The sequence below is a fragment of the Oncorhynchus masou genome, chromosome 33, assembly GCF_036934945.1.
Source record: "Oncorhynchus masou masou isolate Uvic2021 chromosome 33, UVic_Omas_1.1, whole genome shotgun sequence".
In the NCBI taxonomy this organism is placed as follows: domain Eukaryota; kingdom Metazoa; phylum Chordata; class Actinopteri; order Salmoniformes; family Salmonidae; genus Oncorhynchus; species Oncorhynchus masou.
The window spans coordinates 24,419,746-24,440,184 of record NC_088244.1 but is presented as its reverse complement, the minus strand read 5'-3'; the positions used below and the strand labels follow the sequence as shown (position 1 = coordinate 24,440,184).

At 46.6% G+C, this 20,439-nt stretch overlaps 1 protein-coding gene across 5 annotated transcripts in view; it reads right to left on the bottom strand.

Annotated features, from left to right (window-relative positions):
* Nucleotides 1-5,734: 5,734 nt before the first annotated feature.
* Nucleotides 5,735-20,439, bottom strand: part of LOC135528080 (microtubule cross-linking factor 2-like) — a 77,599-nt gene continuing 62,894 nt past the window's right edge. For all 5 annotated transcript variants that reach the window (XM_064956862.1, XM_064956866.1, XM_064956865.1 and 2 more), the window contains 4 exons: nucleotides 14,005-14,259; nucleotides 12,864-12,937; nucleotides 11,252-12,749; nucleotides 5,735-11,067 (listed from right to left, as the gene is read on the bottom strand). In XM_064956862.1, coding sequence (XP_064812934.1) covers nucleotides 10,915-11,067; nucleotides 11,252-12,749; nucleotides 12,864-12,937; nucleotides 14,005-14,259 — 1,980 coding nt within the window. In that variant the 3' untranslated portion in view covers nucleotides 5,735-10,914. The remainder of the gene's footprint in view (nucleotides 11,068-11,251; nucleotides 12,750-12,863; nucleotides 12,938-14,004; nucleotides 14,260-20,439) is intronic.

The window sequence follows — 20,439 nt, the reverse complement described above, 5'->3', positions numbered from 1 at the left end:
GTCCTGACACCGAACCTGTCTGCCTAACCACTCTGCCTGTCCTGACACCGAACCTGTCTGCCTAACCACTCTGCCTGTCCTGACACCGAACCTGTCTGCCTAACCACTCTGCCTGTCCTGACACCGAACCTGTCTGCCTAACCACTCTGCCTGTCCTGACACCGAACCTGTCTGCCTAACCACTCTGCCTGTCCTGACACCGAACCTGTCTGCCTAACCACTCTGCCTGTCCTGACACACGAACCTGTCTGCCTAACCACTCTGCCTGTCCTGACACCGAACCTGTCTGCCTAACCACTCTGCCTGTCCTGACACCGAACCTGTCTGCCTAACCACTCTGCCTGTCCTGACACCGAACCTGTCTGCCTAACCACTCTGCCTGTCCTGACACCGAACCTGTCTGCCTAACCACTCTGCCTGTCCTGACACCGAACCTGTCTGCCTAACCACTCTGCCTGTCCTGACACCGAACCTGTCTGCCTAACCACTCTGCCTGTCCTGACACCGAACCTGTCTGCCTAACCACTCTGCCTGTCCTGACACCGAACCTGTCTGCCTAACCACTCTGCCTGTCCTGACACCGAACCTGTCTGCCTAACCACTCTGCCTGTCCTGACACCGAACCTGTCTGCCTAACCACTCTGCCTGTCCTGACACCGAACCTGTCTGCCTAACCACTCTGCCTGTCCTGACACCGAACCTGTCTGCCTAACCACTCTGCCTGTCCTGACACCGAACCTGTCTGCCTAACCACTCTGCCTGTCCTGACACCGAACCTGTCTGCCTAACCACTCTGCCTGTCCTGACACCGAACCTGTCTGCCTAACCACTCTGCCTGTCCTGACACCGAACCTGTCTGCCTAACCACTCTGCCTGTCCTGACACCGAACCTGTCTGCCTAACCACTCTGCCTGTCCTGACACCGAACCTGTCTGCCTAACCACTCTGCCTGTCCTGACACCGAACCTGTCTGCCTAACCACTCTGCCTGTCCTGACACCGAACCTGTCTGCCTAACCACTCTGCCTGTCCTGACACCGAACCTGTCTGCCTAACCACTCTGCCTGTCCTGACACCGAACCTGTCTGCCTAACCACTCTGCCTGTCCTGACACCGAACCTGTCTGCCTAACCACTCTGCCTGTCCTGACACCGAACCTGTCTGCCTAACCACTCTGCCTGTCCTGACACCTGTCTGCCTAACCTGTCTGCCTAACCACTCTGCCTGTCCTGACACCGAACCTGTCTGCCTAACCACTCTGCCTGTCCTGACACCGAACCTGTCTGCCTAACCACTCTGCCTGTCCTGACACCGAACCTGTCTGCCTAACCACTCTGCCTGTCCTGACACCGAACCTGTCTGCCTAACCACTCTGCCTGTCCTGACACCGAACCTGTCTGCCTAACCACTCTGCCTGTCCTGACACCGAACCTGTCTGCCTAACCACTCTGCCTGTCCTGACACCGAACCTGTCTGCCTAACCACTCTGCCTGTCCTGACACCGAACCTGTCTGCCTAACCACTCTGCCTGTCCTGACACCGAACCTGTCTGCCTAACCACTCTGCCTGTCCTGACCTCTAGCCTGCCTATTCCCTTGTACTGTTTGGACTCGGACCTGTTCACTGAACCCCTGCCTGTCCTGACCTCGAGCCTGCCTATCCCCTTGTACTGTTTGGACTCGGACCTGTTCACTGAACCCCTGCCTGACCACTCTGCCTGTCCTGACCTCGAGCCTGCCTATCCCCTGGTACTGCTTGGACTCGGACCTGTTCACTGAACCCCTGCCTGTCCTGACATCGAGCCTGCCTATCCCCTTGTACTGTTTGGACTCGGACCTGTTCACTGAACCCCTGCCTGTCCTGACCTCTAGCCTGCCTATTCCCTTGTACTGTTTGGACTCGGACCTGTTCACTGAACCCCTGCCTGTCCTGACCTCGAGCCTGCCTATCCCCTTGTACTGTTTGGACTCGGACCTGTTCACTGAACCCCTGCCTGACCACTCTGCCTGTCCTGACCTCGAGCCTGCCTATCCCCTGGTACTGCTTGGACTCGGACCTGTTCACTGAACCCCTGCCTGTCCTGACATCGAGCCTGCCTATCCCCTTGTACTGTTTGGACTCGGACCTGTTCACTGAACCCCTGCCTGTCCTGACCTCTAGCCTGCCTATCCCCTTGTACTGTTTGGACTCGGACCTGTTCACTGAACCCCTGCCTGACCACTCTGCCTGTCCTGACATCGAGCCTGCCTATCCCCTTGTACTGTTTGGACTCGGACCTGTTCACTGAACCCCTGCCTGTCCTGACATCGAGCCTGCCTATCCCCTTGTGCTGTTTGGACTCGGACCTGTTCACTGAACCTCTGCCTGTCCTGACCTCGAGCCTGCCTATCCCCTGGTACTGCTTGGACTCGGACCTGTTCACTGAACCTCTGCCTGTTCTGACCTCGAGCCTGCCTATCCCCTGGTACTGTTTGGACTCGGACCTGTTCACTGAACCTCTGCCTGTTCTGACCTCGAGCCTGCCTATCCCCTGGTACTGTTTGGACTCTGACCTGGTTTATGAACTCTCACATGTCCTTGTGCCCTTATAGTCTAAGCAATTGAGAAACTGTAAATGGGTGGAATCGAACCTAAAGATGGGAAGATCTGTGTTTCCTATAGAGAAGGAGGCGTAGCGAGATCAGGAGTCGATCCATCCTTCATTGTCTTCCCTTATCTTCCCTGATATGGGAGAGAATATCCATGGTACTTACAGCACCGAGAGCCAGGTTGAGATAAGCTCTTTCTCTCCACTTTGACCGATTCTAACACATATCAAGGTTTCGAGCAGACACTCAGGCATCAGATCTATATCTCAGCCCAGAGCGATTAGACATGCAGATCCCCTGACACAGCAGCAGCAGCAGCAGGCATAACTTAACATTAGGGCTTCCAGACATCGGTAAATCTATGCCAGCATCTATGTAAAGTCCATGGGCTAAATTGTCTGTTTAATTTAAGTCCATATTTTTTTGTTACCTGCGATAAACATCTATGATCTCCCTTGTCTCTCCACATCAAACCTCCTGACACAGCCACTTTATTTTGTTCTAGAAATGTTATCTACTGTATACGTGCATCATGCATCATGCATCATCATACGTGCAGACTTGCACAGCCCCGCAGTATGTGGTCTAAGTGAAATGATCACATCAGGAGAACGTTTAAGTGGTGGGCTGGAGGCGTAGACGACATGTAATCTGTAAATAGTAGAACAGGGGTGAGGAGGTATTAACTCCTCTAAAGGGATCATTGGCGACCCGTCCTTCAGGGCAGGTGGGGCCGAGCCACCTGTTTAGCTATTAAAAAAGTGTCACATCAGTTTTCAAACAAATAATAATTTAGTTAATAAAGCAGCATACAAACATGGTCTCTTTTTTGCTTTCTTGTGTAAGGCAGCTCCAAAATGCAGGCGTTTCAGCCTAACTCAGTGCTTCCTGTAGTGGTGGGGCAGCCAGCGAAAAATACGGAGTGTAGGCGTTGGTGTGTGGTCCAAGTCTGGGTTTAAGGGTATTTTCCAAGCTTAAAAGGATAAACATTCAACATTGGCCATGCTGTCAATCCAGCATGACTTCTGCCACGTTCAAAAGAACTGGAACCTCGGAACTGGGAAATCTCAGACTTCAGTGAGTTCAAGACAACTGGGAACTCTTGACAAAAAACTAGCTCTGACTGGGAAAATACGCTTTGAATGGTCATCCAACTTAGGAACTCTGGCTTCTTTTTAGAACTCCGACCTGAAGATCACTCCCAGTTGTCATGAGTTGACACTGTTTTTTCAGAGTCCCCAGTTGTCTTGAAAGCACCATAAATTCCTGTAGGTCGAAGGAATTTTCCGTAGACAGGATTGTGTCAAAGCACAGATCTGGGGAAGGGTACCAAAACAATTCTGCAGCATTGACGATCCCCAAGAACACAGTGGGCTTCATCATTCTTAAATGGAAGAGGTTTGGAACCACCAAGAGTCTTCCTAGAGCTGGCCTCCTGGCCAAACTGAGCAATCGGGGGAGAAGGGCCTTGGTCAGGGAGGTTACCAAGAACCGAATGTCACTCTGACTGATCTCCAGAGTTCCTCTGTGGAGATGGTTGTCCTTCTGGAAGGTTCTCCCATCTCTGCAGCACTCCGCCAATCAGGCCTTTATGGTAGATTGGCCAGAAGCCCACCTTGAGTTTGTCAAAAAGCACCTAAAGGACTCTCAGACCATGAGAAACAAGATTCTCTGGTCTGATGAAACCAAGATTGCACTCTTTGGCCTGAATGCCAAGCGTCACGTCTGTAGGAAACCTGGCACCATCCCTATGGTGAAGCATGGTGGTGGCTGCATCATGCTGTGTTTCATCGGCAGGGACTGGGAGACTAGTCAGGATTAAGGGAAAGGTGAACGGAGCAAAGTACAGAGAGATCCTTGATGAAAACCTGCTCCAGAGGGTTCAGGGCCAAACACTGGGTGAAGGTTCACCTTCCACCAAGACAACGACCCTAAGCACACAGCCAAGACAACGTAGGAGTGGCTTCAGGACAAGTCTCGGAATGTCCTTGTGTGGCCCAGAGCCCGAAATTGAACCCAATCAAACATCTTGGAGAGACCTGAAAATAGCTTTGCATCAACACTCCTCATCCAACCTGACAGGTTGAGAAGAATGGGAGAAACTCCCCAAATACAGGTGTGCCATGCTGGTAGCGTCATACCCAAGAAGACTCGAGGCTGTAATTGCTGCCAAAGGCGCATCAACAAAGTCCTGAGTAAAGGGTCTGAATACTTACGTAAATGTGATATTTCATTTTCTTTTTAAATATTTTTTTTACAAAAGGCAAGACAACTGTTTTTGCTTTGTTATTATGGGGTATTGTGTGTAGATTGATGAGAAAACCATTTTAGAATAAGGCTGTAATGTAACAAAGTGGAGAAAGTCAAGGGGTCTGAATACATTCCGAATACACTGTAATTTATTTAACCCTCTGATGATAAAGTGTCACCTCTACCCTAACAGGAAGTCTTTCATGCTGTGGTGAGGTAATTTCCTGTCGGTCCACCAGCCAGACGGCCAGCTGGCAGCACATTCAAGCCCATACTTGTTTTGTTTTAAAAGGAGAGAGAAAGAAAAAAAATATTAAACTATACTCAAATCCCAGATGTTTTTAACGAGGTGAAGCCCACTGGATCATTTGCCATCACTATAACCACTCCCCCTTACCCCCTAACTTCAGTTCCCCTCCGATGACATCAGTCAAGTGTAACAGATTGGACAGAGAGCAGCCTGTGAGACAGACACATCGGTGGCCTCAAGCAGACCCTCACGCCTCTGTTAGAACGCTAGAGGATACAAACAACAAGATGGTATGTGACGGACAAACAGCTGAGAACTATGTTTCAGATTCACTGTGGAAAACCGCTCTCTTCCTCTTAGCCATTTCTTGCTCCTTTCTCACTTCTCACTCTCCACTGTATTCCTCCGTCTTCCATCTCTGGCCTCTCACCCTCCCCTTGTTGCTCAACGTTTCATCATTTCTCTATGCAGCTGCCTAGTCAGCCCAGAGATAGTGTACAGGGACAGCTGGGCTGCATATAAAGACTGTGAGAGAAAGGACACAGAAAGACACTGATTTTGGTCTCTCTCTCGAATACCAAACCCACAATCATGTACAAATGTGTTAATTCAAGAATAATATAAAAATCCAATGATGAGAGAATAGATTCTTTATTTTCAACAAACATTTATTTGTGGTCTATATGACAAACAGAAGGAAATGAGATCTCAGCTGAACAGGGTACATGGTTGGAAAAGAACAACCCCAAAACCCCCTAGAAATCTAAATCCCGTTCCATTTCTTATCTTTTTTTAACTTTCTTTTTTAAAATGAGTCTATGTACAAAGACAGTGTCTGTAGAAAGGGAGAGAGCTACATACTTCAACAGTCAGCTCATAGCTACAGTAGACATTCAGCTTTATTCTCTATGCAAGGATAGAAAGAGTACAAATAATATGTTGATGTATCCTTTTCAAGTAACAATACAAACAATGATTTTTTTGTTTCATTTTCAGTCATTGCATTCTCTTTTTGCCCAAGAGTCAATGTATTAGAAAGAAAGGAAATATATAAAGCGAATATACAGGCAATCTTTCAGTAATAATTTAGCTAATATTATTAACAGCGTAAGCTAAGAATTCATATACATATTGCTAGGCATTGTGATGTGACAGTGGACAGTGTGGATGAGGAGGTGACATCATGCAGTTTTCTTAAGGATAGATGAACAATGACATGGTACAGTGACATTGCCCTCTCATGCCTAGCAGTATCTCTCTCTCTGATTGGACCGTTGCTTTAGACTGAACCAAGACTCTCTCCTGTCATTGGCTACCTGCTGTGGGACCAGCTAACTGTTACCTGAGGGAGAGGAGCCTAACATATGTACTTGACAGACAGGTAGAAAGGTTATATTAGACCGAAACTATTTAAAAAACATTAGGAAAGACCTTTACTGTAAACATAAAACCCGAAGTGTATTAAGAAGAAGCATATCATCATATTTTCAGTTCCCTTTTAAAATGTACATAATTAAGACTTCACTTCCATTCATGTGCTCAGTTACTTGTTTTAGGAACGTAGAACGGCCAAGTGGTTTTGGATACTGTATAACACTTTGTGTTTTGCTAACTGCTGCTGCTCACCAAGACATTTTTATTTTAGAAAGGCACTCTAGTGACCTTCTTACTGACAACACAACAAACATGGTGGGCCTCGGGCAGGTAGGTAGACACAAGTGACAGCCTTGCATTTAGTTCTTCCAGGTCAAAGGGCAGAGGAGGCCAGGGAGGTAGCGGAATGGGTATGGCAGCAGCTTTTATCAAAGGCAGGAGGAACCAGACCAGTTAACTCTGTCTGTGTGGACTGGAATCAAGCTCGTCAGTGGTTGGATGGCTGGGCCTGTGAGAAATTGTGGGTTTGAACCACAAGTACATTTAAAGACTTTGAGAGACCTACTACTGTAATTCCCTATTTAAAGAGATGAGTCATCATTTCCTTCTTACAACAAGAAGAAACACACAAAAGAGCCTGCTGACTGCCCTTGCTAACTCAGCTTCTAGGGAGGGAAAGAGAGAGAGTGAGAGAGACAGAGAGCGAGAGAGAGTGGTGTGTGTGTATGTGCCTGTTACATGATCAGTGAGGCTCTCGGGTAGCGGCCAAATCCGTTTTTACGACAGTGAAATGCTCATCATTAAGGCACCTGCCAGGGACTGACTCCTAACCAATAGCCATTTGAAAAGAATACTATGTGCCAATATAGCAAAGCTGAGTAATTTCTCTTACATAAAAGCATTGTAAAAAGCACTTTTTAAAATAACAGAATCTGCACTATTAGTCCAGCACCATTGCAATCTGAGAGAAAAACAAACATATATATATAAACATTTATAAAAAAACAAATAAAAATAATTTACTTCTCAAAAAAGTTCCTTGGTATCAAAAGAAAGTAAAACATTCGCTCTCTCTCTGTGCTTTTCAGAGTTGGTGATGGCGTGTTACTATAGAGTACAGGTTATATCCCCCTTGTGTCTAAAATGATTACATGAACAATGGTGTCCGTTGAAAAGGTCTGGGGTTGTTGTTCAGAAGTGCGGTTTGCTGCACGCTGACCTAGTCTAACAGGCACTTCAAAGTCAACACCACAACAGTCACCATATTAACAGACTGATTGACATCTATCAGACCTTAGAGAGACACTGCAATAGATGGAATACACCAAATCTAACTAGACAACTTCATTTAAAGGTACAACAAACTCTCTTCACAACTGAGGCCTTTGTTCCCTCCAATTTCACAATGTTGTTTTTTCATAAGAAACATCACACATACAGTACCAGTCAAAGGTTTGGACACACCTACTCATTCAAGGGTTTTTCTTTATTTTTTACATTGAAGAATAACAGTGAAGACATCAAACTATGAAATAACACATATGGAATCATGTAATAACCACAAAAGTGTTAAACAAATCAAATTTTATTTTAAAATTGAGATTCTTCAAAATAGCCACCATTTGCCTTGACAGCTTTGCTCACTTTTGTCATTCTGTCAACCAGCTTCATTGGGGTAGTCACCTGGAATGCATTTCAATTAACAGGCGTGCCTTGCTAAAAGTTAATTTGTAGAATTTCTTTCCTTCTTAATGTGTTTGAGCCAATCAGTTGTGTTGTGACAAGGTAGGGGTGGTATACAGATGATAGACCTATTTGGTAAAATACCAAGTCCATATTATGGCAAGAACAGCTCAAATAAGCAAAGAGAAACAACAGTCCATCATGAAGACATGAAGGTCAGTCAATCTGGAAAATGTCAAGAACTTTGAACATTTCTTCAAGTGCAGTCGCAAAAACCATCAAGCGCTATGATGAAACTGGCTCTCATGAGGACCGGCACAGGAAAAGAAGACCTAGAGTTTCCTCTGCTGCAGAGGATAAGTTCATTAGAGTTAACTGCACCTCTGATTGCAACCCAAATAAATGTTTCACAGAGTTCATGTAACAGACACATCTCAACATCAACTGTTCAGAGGAGACTGCGTGAATCAGGCCTTCATGGTCGAATTGCTGCAAAGACACCACTATTAAAGGACACCAATAAAAATAAGAGATTTGCTTGGGCAAAGAAACACGAACATTGGACATTAGACTGGTGGAAACTTGTACTTTGGTCTGACGAGTCAAACTTTGAGATTTTTGGTTCCAACCTCCTTGTCTTTGTGAGACGATGAGTAGGTGAAAATATGATCTCCACATGTGTGGTTCCCACCGTGAAGCATGGAGGAGGAGGCGTGATGGTGTGGGGGTGCTTTGCTGGTGACACTGTCTGTGATTTATTTAGAATTCAAGGCACACTTAACCAGCATGGCTACCACAGCATTCTGCAGCAATACGCCATCCCATCTGGTTTGCGCTTATTGGGACTATCATTTGTTTTTCAACAGGACAATGACCCAACACACCTCCAGGCTGTTTAAGGGCCAAGAAGGAGTGTGATGGAGTGCTGCATCAGATGACCTGGTCTCCACAATCACCCCACCTCAACTCAATTGAGATGGTTCTGGATGAGTTGGACTGCAGAATGAAGGAAAAGCAGCTAACAAGCACTCAGAATATGTAGGAACTCTTTCCAGACTGTTGGAAAAGCATTCCTCATTAAGCTGGTTGAGAGAATGCAAAGAGTGTGCAAAGCTGTCAAGGCAAAGGGTGGCTACTTTGAAGAATCTAAAATATATTTTGATTTGTATAACACATTTTTGGTTACTACATGATTCCATTTGTGTTATTGCAATACTTTTGATGTCTTCACTATTACTCTACAATGTAGAAAATAGTAAAAATAAAGAAAAACCCTTGAAAGAGTAGTGTGTCCAAACCTTTGACTGGTACTGAACAATATCTCAAGACTTCAGTGGTGACATGAGAAAAGGAAGGAGCTAACCTTCTGTAGAGGACATTGTGTCCTGTTACATTTAAAGCAGGAGACAAGAGGTCAGGAACACAGACAGTCGATGGCTGAGAATGAAGCAGAAACACTGTGCAACAACAACTGCCTTCACTATATGGGAATGCTGCAAAGGCATTCTAGAATGAGCATTCTGTCACTCACACTCACAAACACACAGTGCACGCACACACACACGGTAACAGATTAGCCAGAGTGTAATTGGAATTGTAATGTAAGAAAGGAATGCATTGTCTCTCAAAATGGGACAAGTTTGTGTTTTTTCCTGGCAGGGATCTTTACAGCTGGGATCCTCTTATACATCTACATCCTACAGTATAGTACACACAAGAGACAAAACTCATAGGGTCTCAGAGTCTTAACCACCATCCCATCAATGTGTGCCAACAACAGGCAGATTACAAACATTCAAACAACCTTTAGAAAACATAGGATCATCATATCATACGTAACATAAGGACGTAAATGTCCTACCCCTTCATTGGATGAAAGTCTTTCAGAAAAACAACAGGGAGGCAGTTGACATAAAAAAATGAACATACGTTGATGAGATGTTTTTTAATAGTTGTTGGTTGATAATGGCAAGAGGCGGTCCACCCCAGTAGAATCCTCTGTTTGGTGTTAGGGAGGAGGCTTGGACAGAGCTCTTCAGATGCTGGGTTGGGAAGGGACTGGTGCTGGCTAGGGAATTGGACTGGGAATAGGATTGGTATTTGGAATGGGAGCAGCTAACAAACCACCTCATATCCCTGTCGGTTGGGAAGATCCACTTTGTAGAAATCTAGTAGCCCAGTGTGTTTTTCCTATGCAATTCCAAAAATAGGTAAAGTAGAGTGTTGTGGGTTCTGACATCATATAAGACTGTCTGAATTCCTAGGTGGTCGTTTCCACAAACTGTTTGTGTGCAAAATAGCACCCTATTCCCTAAATACTGCAGTATATAGGAAGTAGTGTGTCATTACTGTTCCAGTATGTGTGTTGTGTGTGAGGTTGTTGTCCTGCTGGTAGTTGGTAGTGGTTCTGGTGCTCAAAGAGGAATCCTAGGAGATTCTGGTCTTCCTATATCCTTGGCATTAGAATGTGCTGCTTGGGTTGAGTTCCAATTCCAGACGTGTGTGAGTGTGAGTGTGTGTGAGTGTGTGTGTGTGAGTGTGAGTGTGAGTGTGAGTGTGTGCATGTGACAGTGGTTCTGTGTGGCAGTTTGTGAGGGATTGTGTGTATGTACAGTATGTATGTAGCAGTGTGTTGGTGTAGCCAAGATGTTTGTATCTACATTTTGTGACGGTACTATAGCTTATGTGGCAGTGTGTTGGTGAGGCAGTATGTGTGTGTGTGTGTGTGTGTGTGTGTGTGTGTGTGTGTGTGTGTGTTCTCACTGATCCATCACTCATTGCCTGCCTCCACTCTCTCCTCCGTTGCCGTGAGAGGCTCCTGAGAGCGGTGCATGCAGTGGCCCAGTGAATGGCGTGTGGCTGAGCGGGAGGGCCGGGCGAAGCAGGATGTAAGAGACTGGGAGTTGCAATCACACGCTGCATCCTGGGACAGGGAGGAGACATTAAATAGTTATGTTATAATGCAATCCAATGAAAGACAGAGCTGCTCAAATAATCTGCTTGGATATGATGTCCTGTATGTGTGTTTGTGCATGTGTGTACCCCTGTCTCTGTGTGAGTGTCTGTCCCTGTCTCTCTGTGTGTGAGTGAGTATGTGTGGGACCTACCTCCATGCTGGAGCTCAAGGTCAGGTCCCTGGCAGTGAGATCGTTAGCAGTGGCCCCCAACTCCTCCCTGGGCATCTGTCTCATGAACCTCTTGTTGACGATCTTGGTGACGCTGTCGTTCCCCACCAGCGAAACCCCGGAGAGGCACTCAGGCTTGGGTTCATCCATGGCCCCCACCTCCCTCTGCCCCCTCTCCCCCCCCCCGGGCATGGTCGTTCCGGGCCGGCCGCACACGTTCCTGAAAAACTCCTGGAAGGGGCCATATTTCTGGGCTCCGATGTCTGGTCCAGGGCCAGAGGGCTTCCCTGCTGCCTGGCGGGCTGGGCTGGCCCCTGGCTCACTCTTCCACAGGGACTCTACGCTGCCGGAGTGTTCCACCACGCTGAACAGGCTGGACAGGCCATCGTTGAGGCCGCTGAGCACGGGGCTGTCCCTGGTGGTGGTGGAACGGGCCCAGGCCGAGCCGCTGGAGGTCGAGGACCGCTGGTGGAGGTTCCACAGGCTGCGGTCTCTGGATGAAGCCGAGGACAATCCTCCTCCGTCCAGCTTGGAGGAGGAGGCAGAAATGCGTCGCTGTAGCTTGGGGGAGCCGAACTTGGGTGAGCAGCAGGGCCTGTCGATGCGGCTGTGCACCTTATCCAGTGATGAGGAGATGTGGCGCGAGCGGGCCGAGGCCAGCGACGACGAGGGCCGGGAGGACCAGGAGGATTTGGTGTGGAAGCCCCCCACCCCCCGAGACCCGAGCCCGTCCGTCTGCAGCCCCACGCTCACAAACTGGACCGTCTGGGTGGAGCGGCTAGACACCCCCACCGTCTGGCTGCTCGCATCCTTGCTGCTATTCCTCTCCAGAGAGCTGGAGCGGATGGCCTGGCGCACGCAGTTGGTCATCTCCTTCATGTCGTCCGAGAGGTTGGCAGAGATCTCCAGGCCATGGAAGGGCGCCACCCCCGCGCCACCGCTGCTGTTCTCCAGAAGGTCCCTGTGCTGCTTGGACAGAGAGCTCAACCACTGGTCATAGGACGAAGAGGAGGAGGCAGAGGAGGGAGGTTGGCCCTCCAGGGCCACAGCGTCTGAGGGAGTTGAAGCCTGAGACAGGTGGCCTTGCTGGGCTTGAGGTTTGTCCTGCTTCTCCTTGGCTAGCTGGCTCTCCATACGGCGCATGGTAGGGGGGCTGTAGTAGATGCGGATGCCGGTCTTGTCGGGGGCCGTGTAGCTCCTCTGGATGCTCTCCAGGTCCAGGAAACTGCTGGGGGAGCTGGGACAGTCCCACGTCTTGAAGGGGGCATCACCCTGCTCCATCAGAGCCATCTCATTGGTCAGGTACTTCCAGTTCTTCCTGGTGAGGTCACCCGGGTCTGTGTGGGTTAGAAGGGGAGGGGCCTGGTTACTGGGCTGGTCCTTCTCTCCCTCCTCATTGGCTGTACCATTGACCTCCTGACCCGGAAGGAAAGGACAGGCCTCCAGCAGACCCTCCAACATGGACGGGATGGACTTGGTCCTGATAGAAGAAAAATTATATCACTAAACATGATCATTTTATTATTCAGCTATGACTATACATTTTTCATGATCTTTGAAAAATAGCTTTTTATACATTAAATACATATGTTACCTTGATAAATTGGTTCCATTTGTAACAACGTCCAGTGCAGTTTTTGTTTCAGGGGTGGTTTTGTAGTGCAGAGACTGAGGGAGAAAACAAGGAGACATTTTTTGTTTCCTGTCCAGCCAGTCCGGTAGTTTTATTGGCAATGTTTAATGGAGGACATGAGGATGTGGCCATCATCTAGGAGTTACAGTATTTATCCCTGACAAAGGCCTTGCTGTCCCTGTAATGATGCTGACTGGTGGATGAGCTCACACACACAAATAAAAACACATATCTCGGGGGAGAGGAGGCGAGGGAAGGGAGAAGAGGAAGGATGGGGTGGTTCAAATGAATCCTACAGTACATGACTGCTGTATTTATATGCACAATGCAAATGTGACTGACTGACAGAGAAGCAACAGTAGGGCTACAACAGATAGGAGAAAAGCGTAGCGAGAGAAAGAGGCGTCTATCTGAAATAATGACGTCCTCTTGTGTGCTTGGCCTCAGTGCTATGTTCCTGTGCTGTTTTTCTGACACAATAAGTACTGGAGTGCGAGAGACCTATTCTCCAAGACCAGCCAGTCAGTTTTGGGACAGACTGGATGACCGCCAGACAGACACAGGTAATGAGGCTTTGCTGGTAGAAGAGCCAGACACACACACACACACACACACACACACACACACACACACACACACACACACACACACACACACACACACACACACACACACACACACACACACACACACACACACACACCTCCAGTGTGGTCTGGCCATGCAGCAGACACACTTATGATCAGCAGCATGTTGTCTCTCCCTGCATTCCACTACTGGCCAGTTATCCCTAACCCCTCTATGGAAAACACTAAACCACTCGTCACAGAGTACAGTAATGCATACACGCCAACAATGTCCTACCAGTGACATTAACCTTCCATTCCACCCCAACAAAAGACCACACAGAGATTTTTTTTTGCCAAAGATGATGAGGAGAAAGGAGGACAATTAGGATAGTCACTAGACGCTACAAGGGTAGTTAGTGTCACTCTCAGTACTCACCACATGGCTAAGCTATAATACTAGACCATGCTATAATAGAATAGAGTGTAGAGCAAATATAAGCTTATCAGGACTGAGGTGCCAATAATCCAGTTACCATCTTGCACTGTAGCCTCTGCTCCCACTGGCCCCTCTCCTGACTGAAATGCTCTAGGAGCTCCAGCTTCTCGCGGTTCCAGTTCCTCTCGCCCATCTGCAGCTGCTTGGTCAGGTCCATGACGGCGGCATATGAGTCGGCCAGGAGGTGCTGGTGCTCCTCACGCTCCCTCTTCAGTGCCACCTTCAGATCGGGAGGTCCTTGGAGGTCCTTCTCCCCCCCGGCCAGGGCAGCCAAGCCCGCCTTGCTCTCCAGCTGGGGGGAGGGTGACAGAGAGAGGGTTGGTGAGGATGGTGATTATGTGACACTATGGGGGATGTTGTGCTTGTTCTATACATGTTTGAGAAGCTAAATGACATTTATATGTGATGATGTAATACCAAAAGTAATGAATACCCAAATGCTCAACACATCCTACACTCTCACTGATTAACACTCCAGATACATTTATTTACTTTTCCTTTCTTTTTTTCCATCTCTGAAAACACTAACATTTTAATCTGAAGATCTAAACAGACTATTAGCTTTTAAGTATTCCTCCCTCTATAAAACGAGACGTGGAGCGAGGCACTTAATGAGAAAGCCCTATAAATAAAGAACAGCAGCAGATGCCTCGTGTGTGTTACGTTTAAGTCATCCTTCCCTTGTTTCTAAGATTGATGAGTTTACAGGTTCTCTTCCGTCACATTAAAAGACAACAGGTAAAGATGCCCGCTACATTTCTCCTCTCCTCTCCTCTCCTCTCCTCTCCTCTCCTCTCCTCTCCTCTCCTCTCCTCTCCTCTCCTCTCCTCTCCTCTCCTCTCCTCTCCTCTCCCATCCTCTCCTCTCCTCTCCCATCCTCTAATCTCCTCTCCCATCCTCTCCTCTCCTCTCCCATCCTCTCCTCTCCCATCCTCTCCTCTCCTCTCCCATCCTCTCCTCTCCCATCCTCTCCTCTCCCATCCTCTCCTCTCCTCTCTCCCCATTAGAATGAATCAAGCAGTGCTTCAAAGCTGAGGCGATTGCTCTTTAATTCTTTTACAAGTCGGTCTCATTTTTTTCTCGTATTTGAAGTCACAGCTTTCGGGGGAGGGAGCCCCATCAATCAACATGGTGCCTGAGGATGACTGCAGGTTTCTGCCTTATATGGTGCTAATGGAGGAGTCTGGGTGGCCTTTCGGACGACTATGCCATTCATCTCCGACGGCGACGGAAGCGTTGATCTCGTCTGATGATGAATATCCATAATGAGTTTTATTGGTGAGGCATTGCGGGGCGGTGACTAAATGGTTGTCTGCAGGTTTACAGCACAGAGAAAGACATTTGCTCTGAATGCTCCCAATTCACCCCAGATTCCCCCCAAAACCACTGAAGACAGACATGAGTCCCAAATGGCACTATGTTTTAGTGCACTACTTTTGACCAGGGCCCACATAGGCCTCTGCACTATACAGGGAATAGGGTGCCATTTGTGAAACAGCCTTCCTTAGAAAACTGTCTGTTGGCATCTGTAGGCATTAGGCCATAAGCCTGGTTCCACAGTGCAACAGCTGCTGGTGCCATGCCACATTGCCAGGATGCTATCCTACTTCTGTGATTGGCTGAGCATAGCAGGAAGAGATTGGACCCAGCTTTGCCATCCAGTTCTTTCCTGGGCACCAGCCCAGTGGGTTTACACGATACAAGGGCACAGTAACGGCATAGTTTATAGGGGTGAAGGGGTAAAGGGAGAATAGTAACAATTTGTGTGTGTGTGTGTGTGTGCGCGTGTGTGTGTGCGTGAGCACCCTCTCAGGATGGGGAGGTGCAAATGAATCCTACAAGATATGATTGCTGTATTTTGATGCACAATGCAAATGTGACTGACTGACAGAGAAGCAACAGTAGGGCTACGACAGATAGGAGAAAAGCGTAGCGAGAGAAAGAGGAGTCTGTCTGAAATAATGATGTCCTCTTGTGTGCTTGGCCTCAGTGCTATGTTCCTGTGCTGTTTTCTGACACAATAAGTACTGGAGTTCGAGAGGCAGCAGATGATGAATTTCTTAAAAAATAAGAAAAGCAAAATGAATCAAGCTCTGATTATGCCATAAAGGTTAGTCAGGAAATCTGATCTAATAAAATAAATGCAATGCATTTGGGGAATGGGCAAGCTGTTATCTTTTTTGATGGAGGTGGCTGTTATGGTGACCATATTACTGCCACACCGGAGACCACGAGTCATGACCACAGTCAAATTCCACATGACCATTTAGTCATGATAACTAGGCTTCTCAAAGTTCTACCAAATGTGCTAACTGCCTGATACTCAGCACTCTATTGTCCCTCTAATCACTCTGACATCAATGCAAATATCATCGAATATTTAATCAAACACTTCATCAGAGCCCATGAGAGTCCATCAGCTTTCTATAGGCTAGGCCTACTATATTTATTTCTCAACTTTCCTAATTTCAAGCACATTGCTTCTCTTTACAACAGGAGTATAACCTACCTGGCTGGCATGAAAATGAACCATGGGAAAAGCGTCCTCCATTTGCTATATTAGCGCATAGATGACACATTTTTTCCCCCTGCCCATGTTTCGAGACAGGTGCATGACAATGGTCTATTCTAAATCCAAACAAATTTCACAGATATTATTTAGTATACGTAAAGACAAGATTCAATCAAGAAAAACAATATTAGCCTATGACTTGTGAATGATATATTATCACTTGTGAATGATGCCCAGCTTTTATGCTGTAAGGCAAGAAACAGCGCATGCCTTTTTTTTGTTGCACATTTAACGTAGCTTAGCCCAGAGGCCTATATGTTTTGATAAGGTTTGTATCTCAGCTAACATGGCCAAATGACTTCTTAAAATTAAGCACATTCATCTGCTTTACAACCGGTGTAGAGCCTAACTGGCATACAGTGTATTCGGCTGGCACTCAAACCCCTTGACTTTTTCCACATTTTGTTACATTACAAACTTATTCTAAAATTGATTAAAATTGTTTTCCCCTCATAAATATACACACAATATACCATAATGACAAAGAAAAAACAGGTTTTTAGACATTTTGGCACATTTATTCATCAATGATCTCTCTGTACTTTGCTCCATTTATCTTTCCCTCGATCCTGTCTCCCAGTCCCTGCCACTGAAAAACATCCCCACAGCATGATGCAGCCACCACCATGCTTCAGACATGATGCTCGGCATTCAGGCCCAAAGAGTTCAATCTTGGTTTCATCAGACCAGAGAATGCTGTTTCTCATGGTCTGAGAGTCCTTTAGGTGTGTTTTGGCAAACTCCAAGCAGGCTGTCATGTGCCTTTTACCGAGGAGTGGGTTCCGTCTGCCACTCTACCATAAAGGCCTGATTGGTGGAGTGCTACAGAGATGGAAGAACCTTCCAGAAGGACAAACATCTCCACAGAGGAACTCTGGAGCTCTGTCAGAGTGATCGAGTTCTTGGTCACCTCCAAGAACAAGGCCCTTGTCCCCCGATTTCTGAGACAGCTCTAAGAAGAGTCTTGGTGGATCCAAACTTCTATCATTTAAGAATGATGGAGGTCACTGTGTTCTTGGGGACCTTCAATGCTGCAGACATGTTTTGTACCCTTCCCCAGATCTGTGCCTTGACACAATCCAGTCTCGGAGCTCTATGGACAATTCCGTGGACCTCATGGCTTGGTTTTTGCACTGACATGCACTGTCATCTGTGAGACCTTACAGAAAACATCTCAATGATGACCAATGGAAACAGCATGCACCGGAGCTCAATTTCGAGTCTCATAGCAAAGAATCTGAATACTTATGTAAATAAGGTATTTCTGTTTTACACTTTTTAATACATTTGCAAACATTTCTAATTACCTGTATTCACTTTGTTATTTTGGGGCATTGTGTGTAGATTGATAATAAAATAAAAAATAAAAATGTTTTCTCCCCAATTTTGTGATATCCAATTGGTAGTTACAGTCTTGTCCCATCGCTGCCACTCCCGTACTGCCTTGGGAGAGGCGAAGGTCGAGAGCCGTGTGTCCTCTGAAACACAACCCAGCCAAGCCACACTGCTTCTTGACACAATGCCTGCTTAAATCAGAAGCCCACCTTACAAATGTGTCATAGGAAACACTGGCGACCGTGTCAGCGTGCATTGCACCCGGCCCGCCAAAGCTGTCGCTAGTGCACGATGGGACAAGAACATCCCTGCCGGCCAAACCCTCCCCTAACCCGGACGATGCTGGGCCAATTGTGCGCCACTCCATGGGTCTCCCGGTTGCGACAGAGCTTGGACTCGAACCAGGATCTTTTGTTGAAACAATTAGCACTTAGACCACTGTGTCATTCGGGAGGCATTGATGAGGATTGTTATTTAATTATCAATTTTTAGAATAAGGCTGTAACGTAACAAAATGTGGAAAAGGTTTTGGGGTCTGAATCCTTTCTGAATGCACTGTATATAGGCGGCGTGTGAGTTTCACATTTGGGAAAGGTAATTCTCCTCAGCATAATGCAAGGATTACATGCATAACCGCATTTGTGGTCACTTTTGAGAACGGTGTTTTCCCGCTAATTCATTGCATTTTGGAACATTCACGCTTTTAGACAGCCAATTACTGTGTGCATTGCTGCGCTTATAATGAGAAAAATTGTTTATCAACATTTTAAGCTAAATGTTCTGATCTGTTGCATCAGCCTCATTGACTTGAAACAGTTTTTTTTTAATGCTAGTGGTTGTATTAATTTGGGATCGATTGCATCCCACAACGGTACCTGTCACACCCAGATCTGTTTCACCTGTACTTGTGCTTGTCTCCACCCCCTCCAGGTGTCGCCAATCTTCCCTCCATTTTTCCTATTTTGTTGCCTTACAACCGGGAATTAAAATGGATTTTGGGGGGGTTTATATCATTTGATTTACACAACATACCTACCACTTTGAAGATCCAAAATATGTTTTATTGTGAAACAAACAAGAAATAAGACAAAAAAATGAAAACTTGAGCATGCATAGCTATTTACCCCCCAAAGTCAATACTTTGTAGAGTCACCTTTTGCAGCAAATACAGCTGCAAGTCTCTTGGGGGTATGTCTCTATAAGCTTGGCACATCTGTCCACTGGGATTTTTGCCCATTCTTCAAGGCAAAACCGCTCCAGCTCCTTCAATTTGGATGGGTTCCGCTGGTGTACAGCAATATTTAAGTCATACCACAGATTCTCAACTGGATTGAGGTCTGGGCTTTGACTAGGCCATTCCAAGACATTTAAATGTTCTCCTTAAACCACTCGAGTGTTGCATTAGCAGTATGCTTAGGGTCATTGTCCTGCTGGAAGGTGAACCTCCATCCCAGTCTCAAATCTCTGGAAGACTGAAAAAGGTTTCCATCAAGAATTTCCCTGTATTTAGCGCCATCCATCATTCCTTCAACTCTGACCAGTGTTCCAGTCCCTGCCGATGAAAAACATCCCCACAGCATGATGCTGCCACCACCATTCTTCACTGTGGGGATGGCATTCTCGGGGTGAGGTGAGGTGAGGTGTTCGGTTTGTGCCAGACATAGCGTTTTCCTTGATGGCCAAAAAGCTAAATTTTTGTCTCATCTAACCAGAATACCTTCTTCCATATGTTTGGGGAGTCTCCCACATGCCTTTTGGCGAACACCAAACGTGTTTGCTTATTTTTTTCTTTAAGCAATGGCTTTTTTTCTGGCCACTCTTCCGTAAAACCCAGCTCTGTGGAGAGCACAGCTTAAAGTGGTCCTATGGACAGATACTCCAATCTCCGCCATGGAGCTTTGCAGCTCCATCAGGGATATCTTTGGTCTCTTTGTTGCCTCTCTGATTCATGCCCTCCTTGTCTGGTCCGTGAGATTTGGTGGGCGGCCCTCTCTTGGTAGGTTTGTTGTAGTGCGATATTATTTCAATTTTTTTATAATGGATTTCAAATGGTGCTTCGTGGGATGTTCAAAGTTTCAGATAATTTTTTATAACCCAACCCTGATCTGTCCTTCTCCACAACTTTGTCCCTGACCTGTTTGGAGAGCTCCTTGGTCTTCATAGTGCCGCTTGCTTGGTTGTGCCCCTTGCTTAGTGGTGTTGCAGACTCTGGGTGCCTTTCAGTACAGGTGTAATATACTGAGATCATGTGACAGATCATGTGACACTTAAATAAAGTCCACCTGTGTGCAATCTGACTAATTATGTGACTTCTGAATATAATTGGTTCCACCAGATCTTATTTAGGGGCTTCATAGCACAGGGGGTGAACACACCACTTTCCATTTTTTTAAAATTTCACTTCACCAATTTGGACTATTTTGTGAATGTCAATTACATGAAATCCAAATAAAATCCATTTAAATGACAGGTTGTAATGCAACAAAATAGGAAAAACGTCAGGGGGTTGAATACATTTTCAAGGCACTATATCCCCTGGGTATTTATACCTGTGTTTTCTGTCTG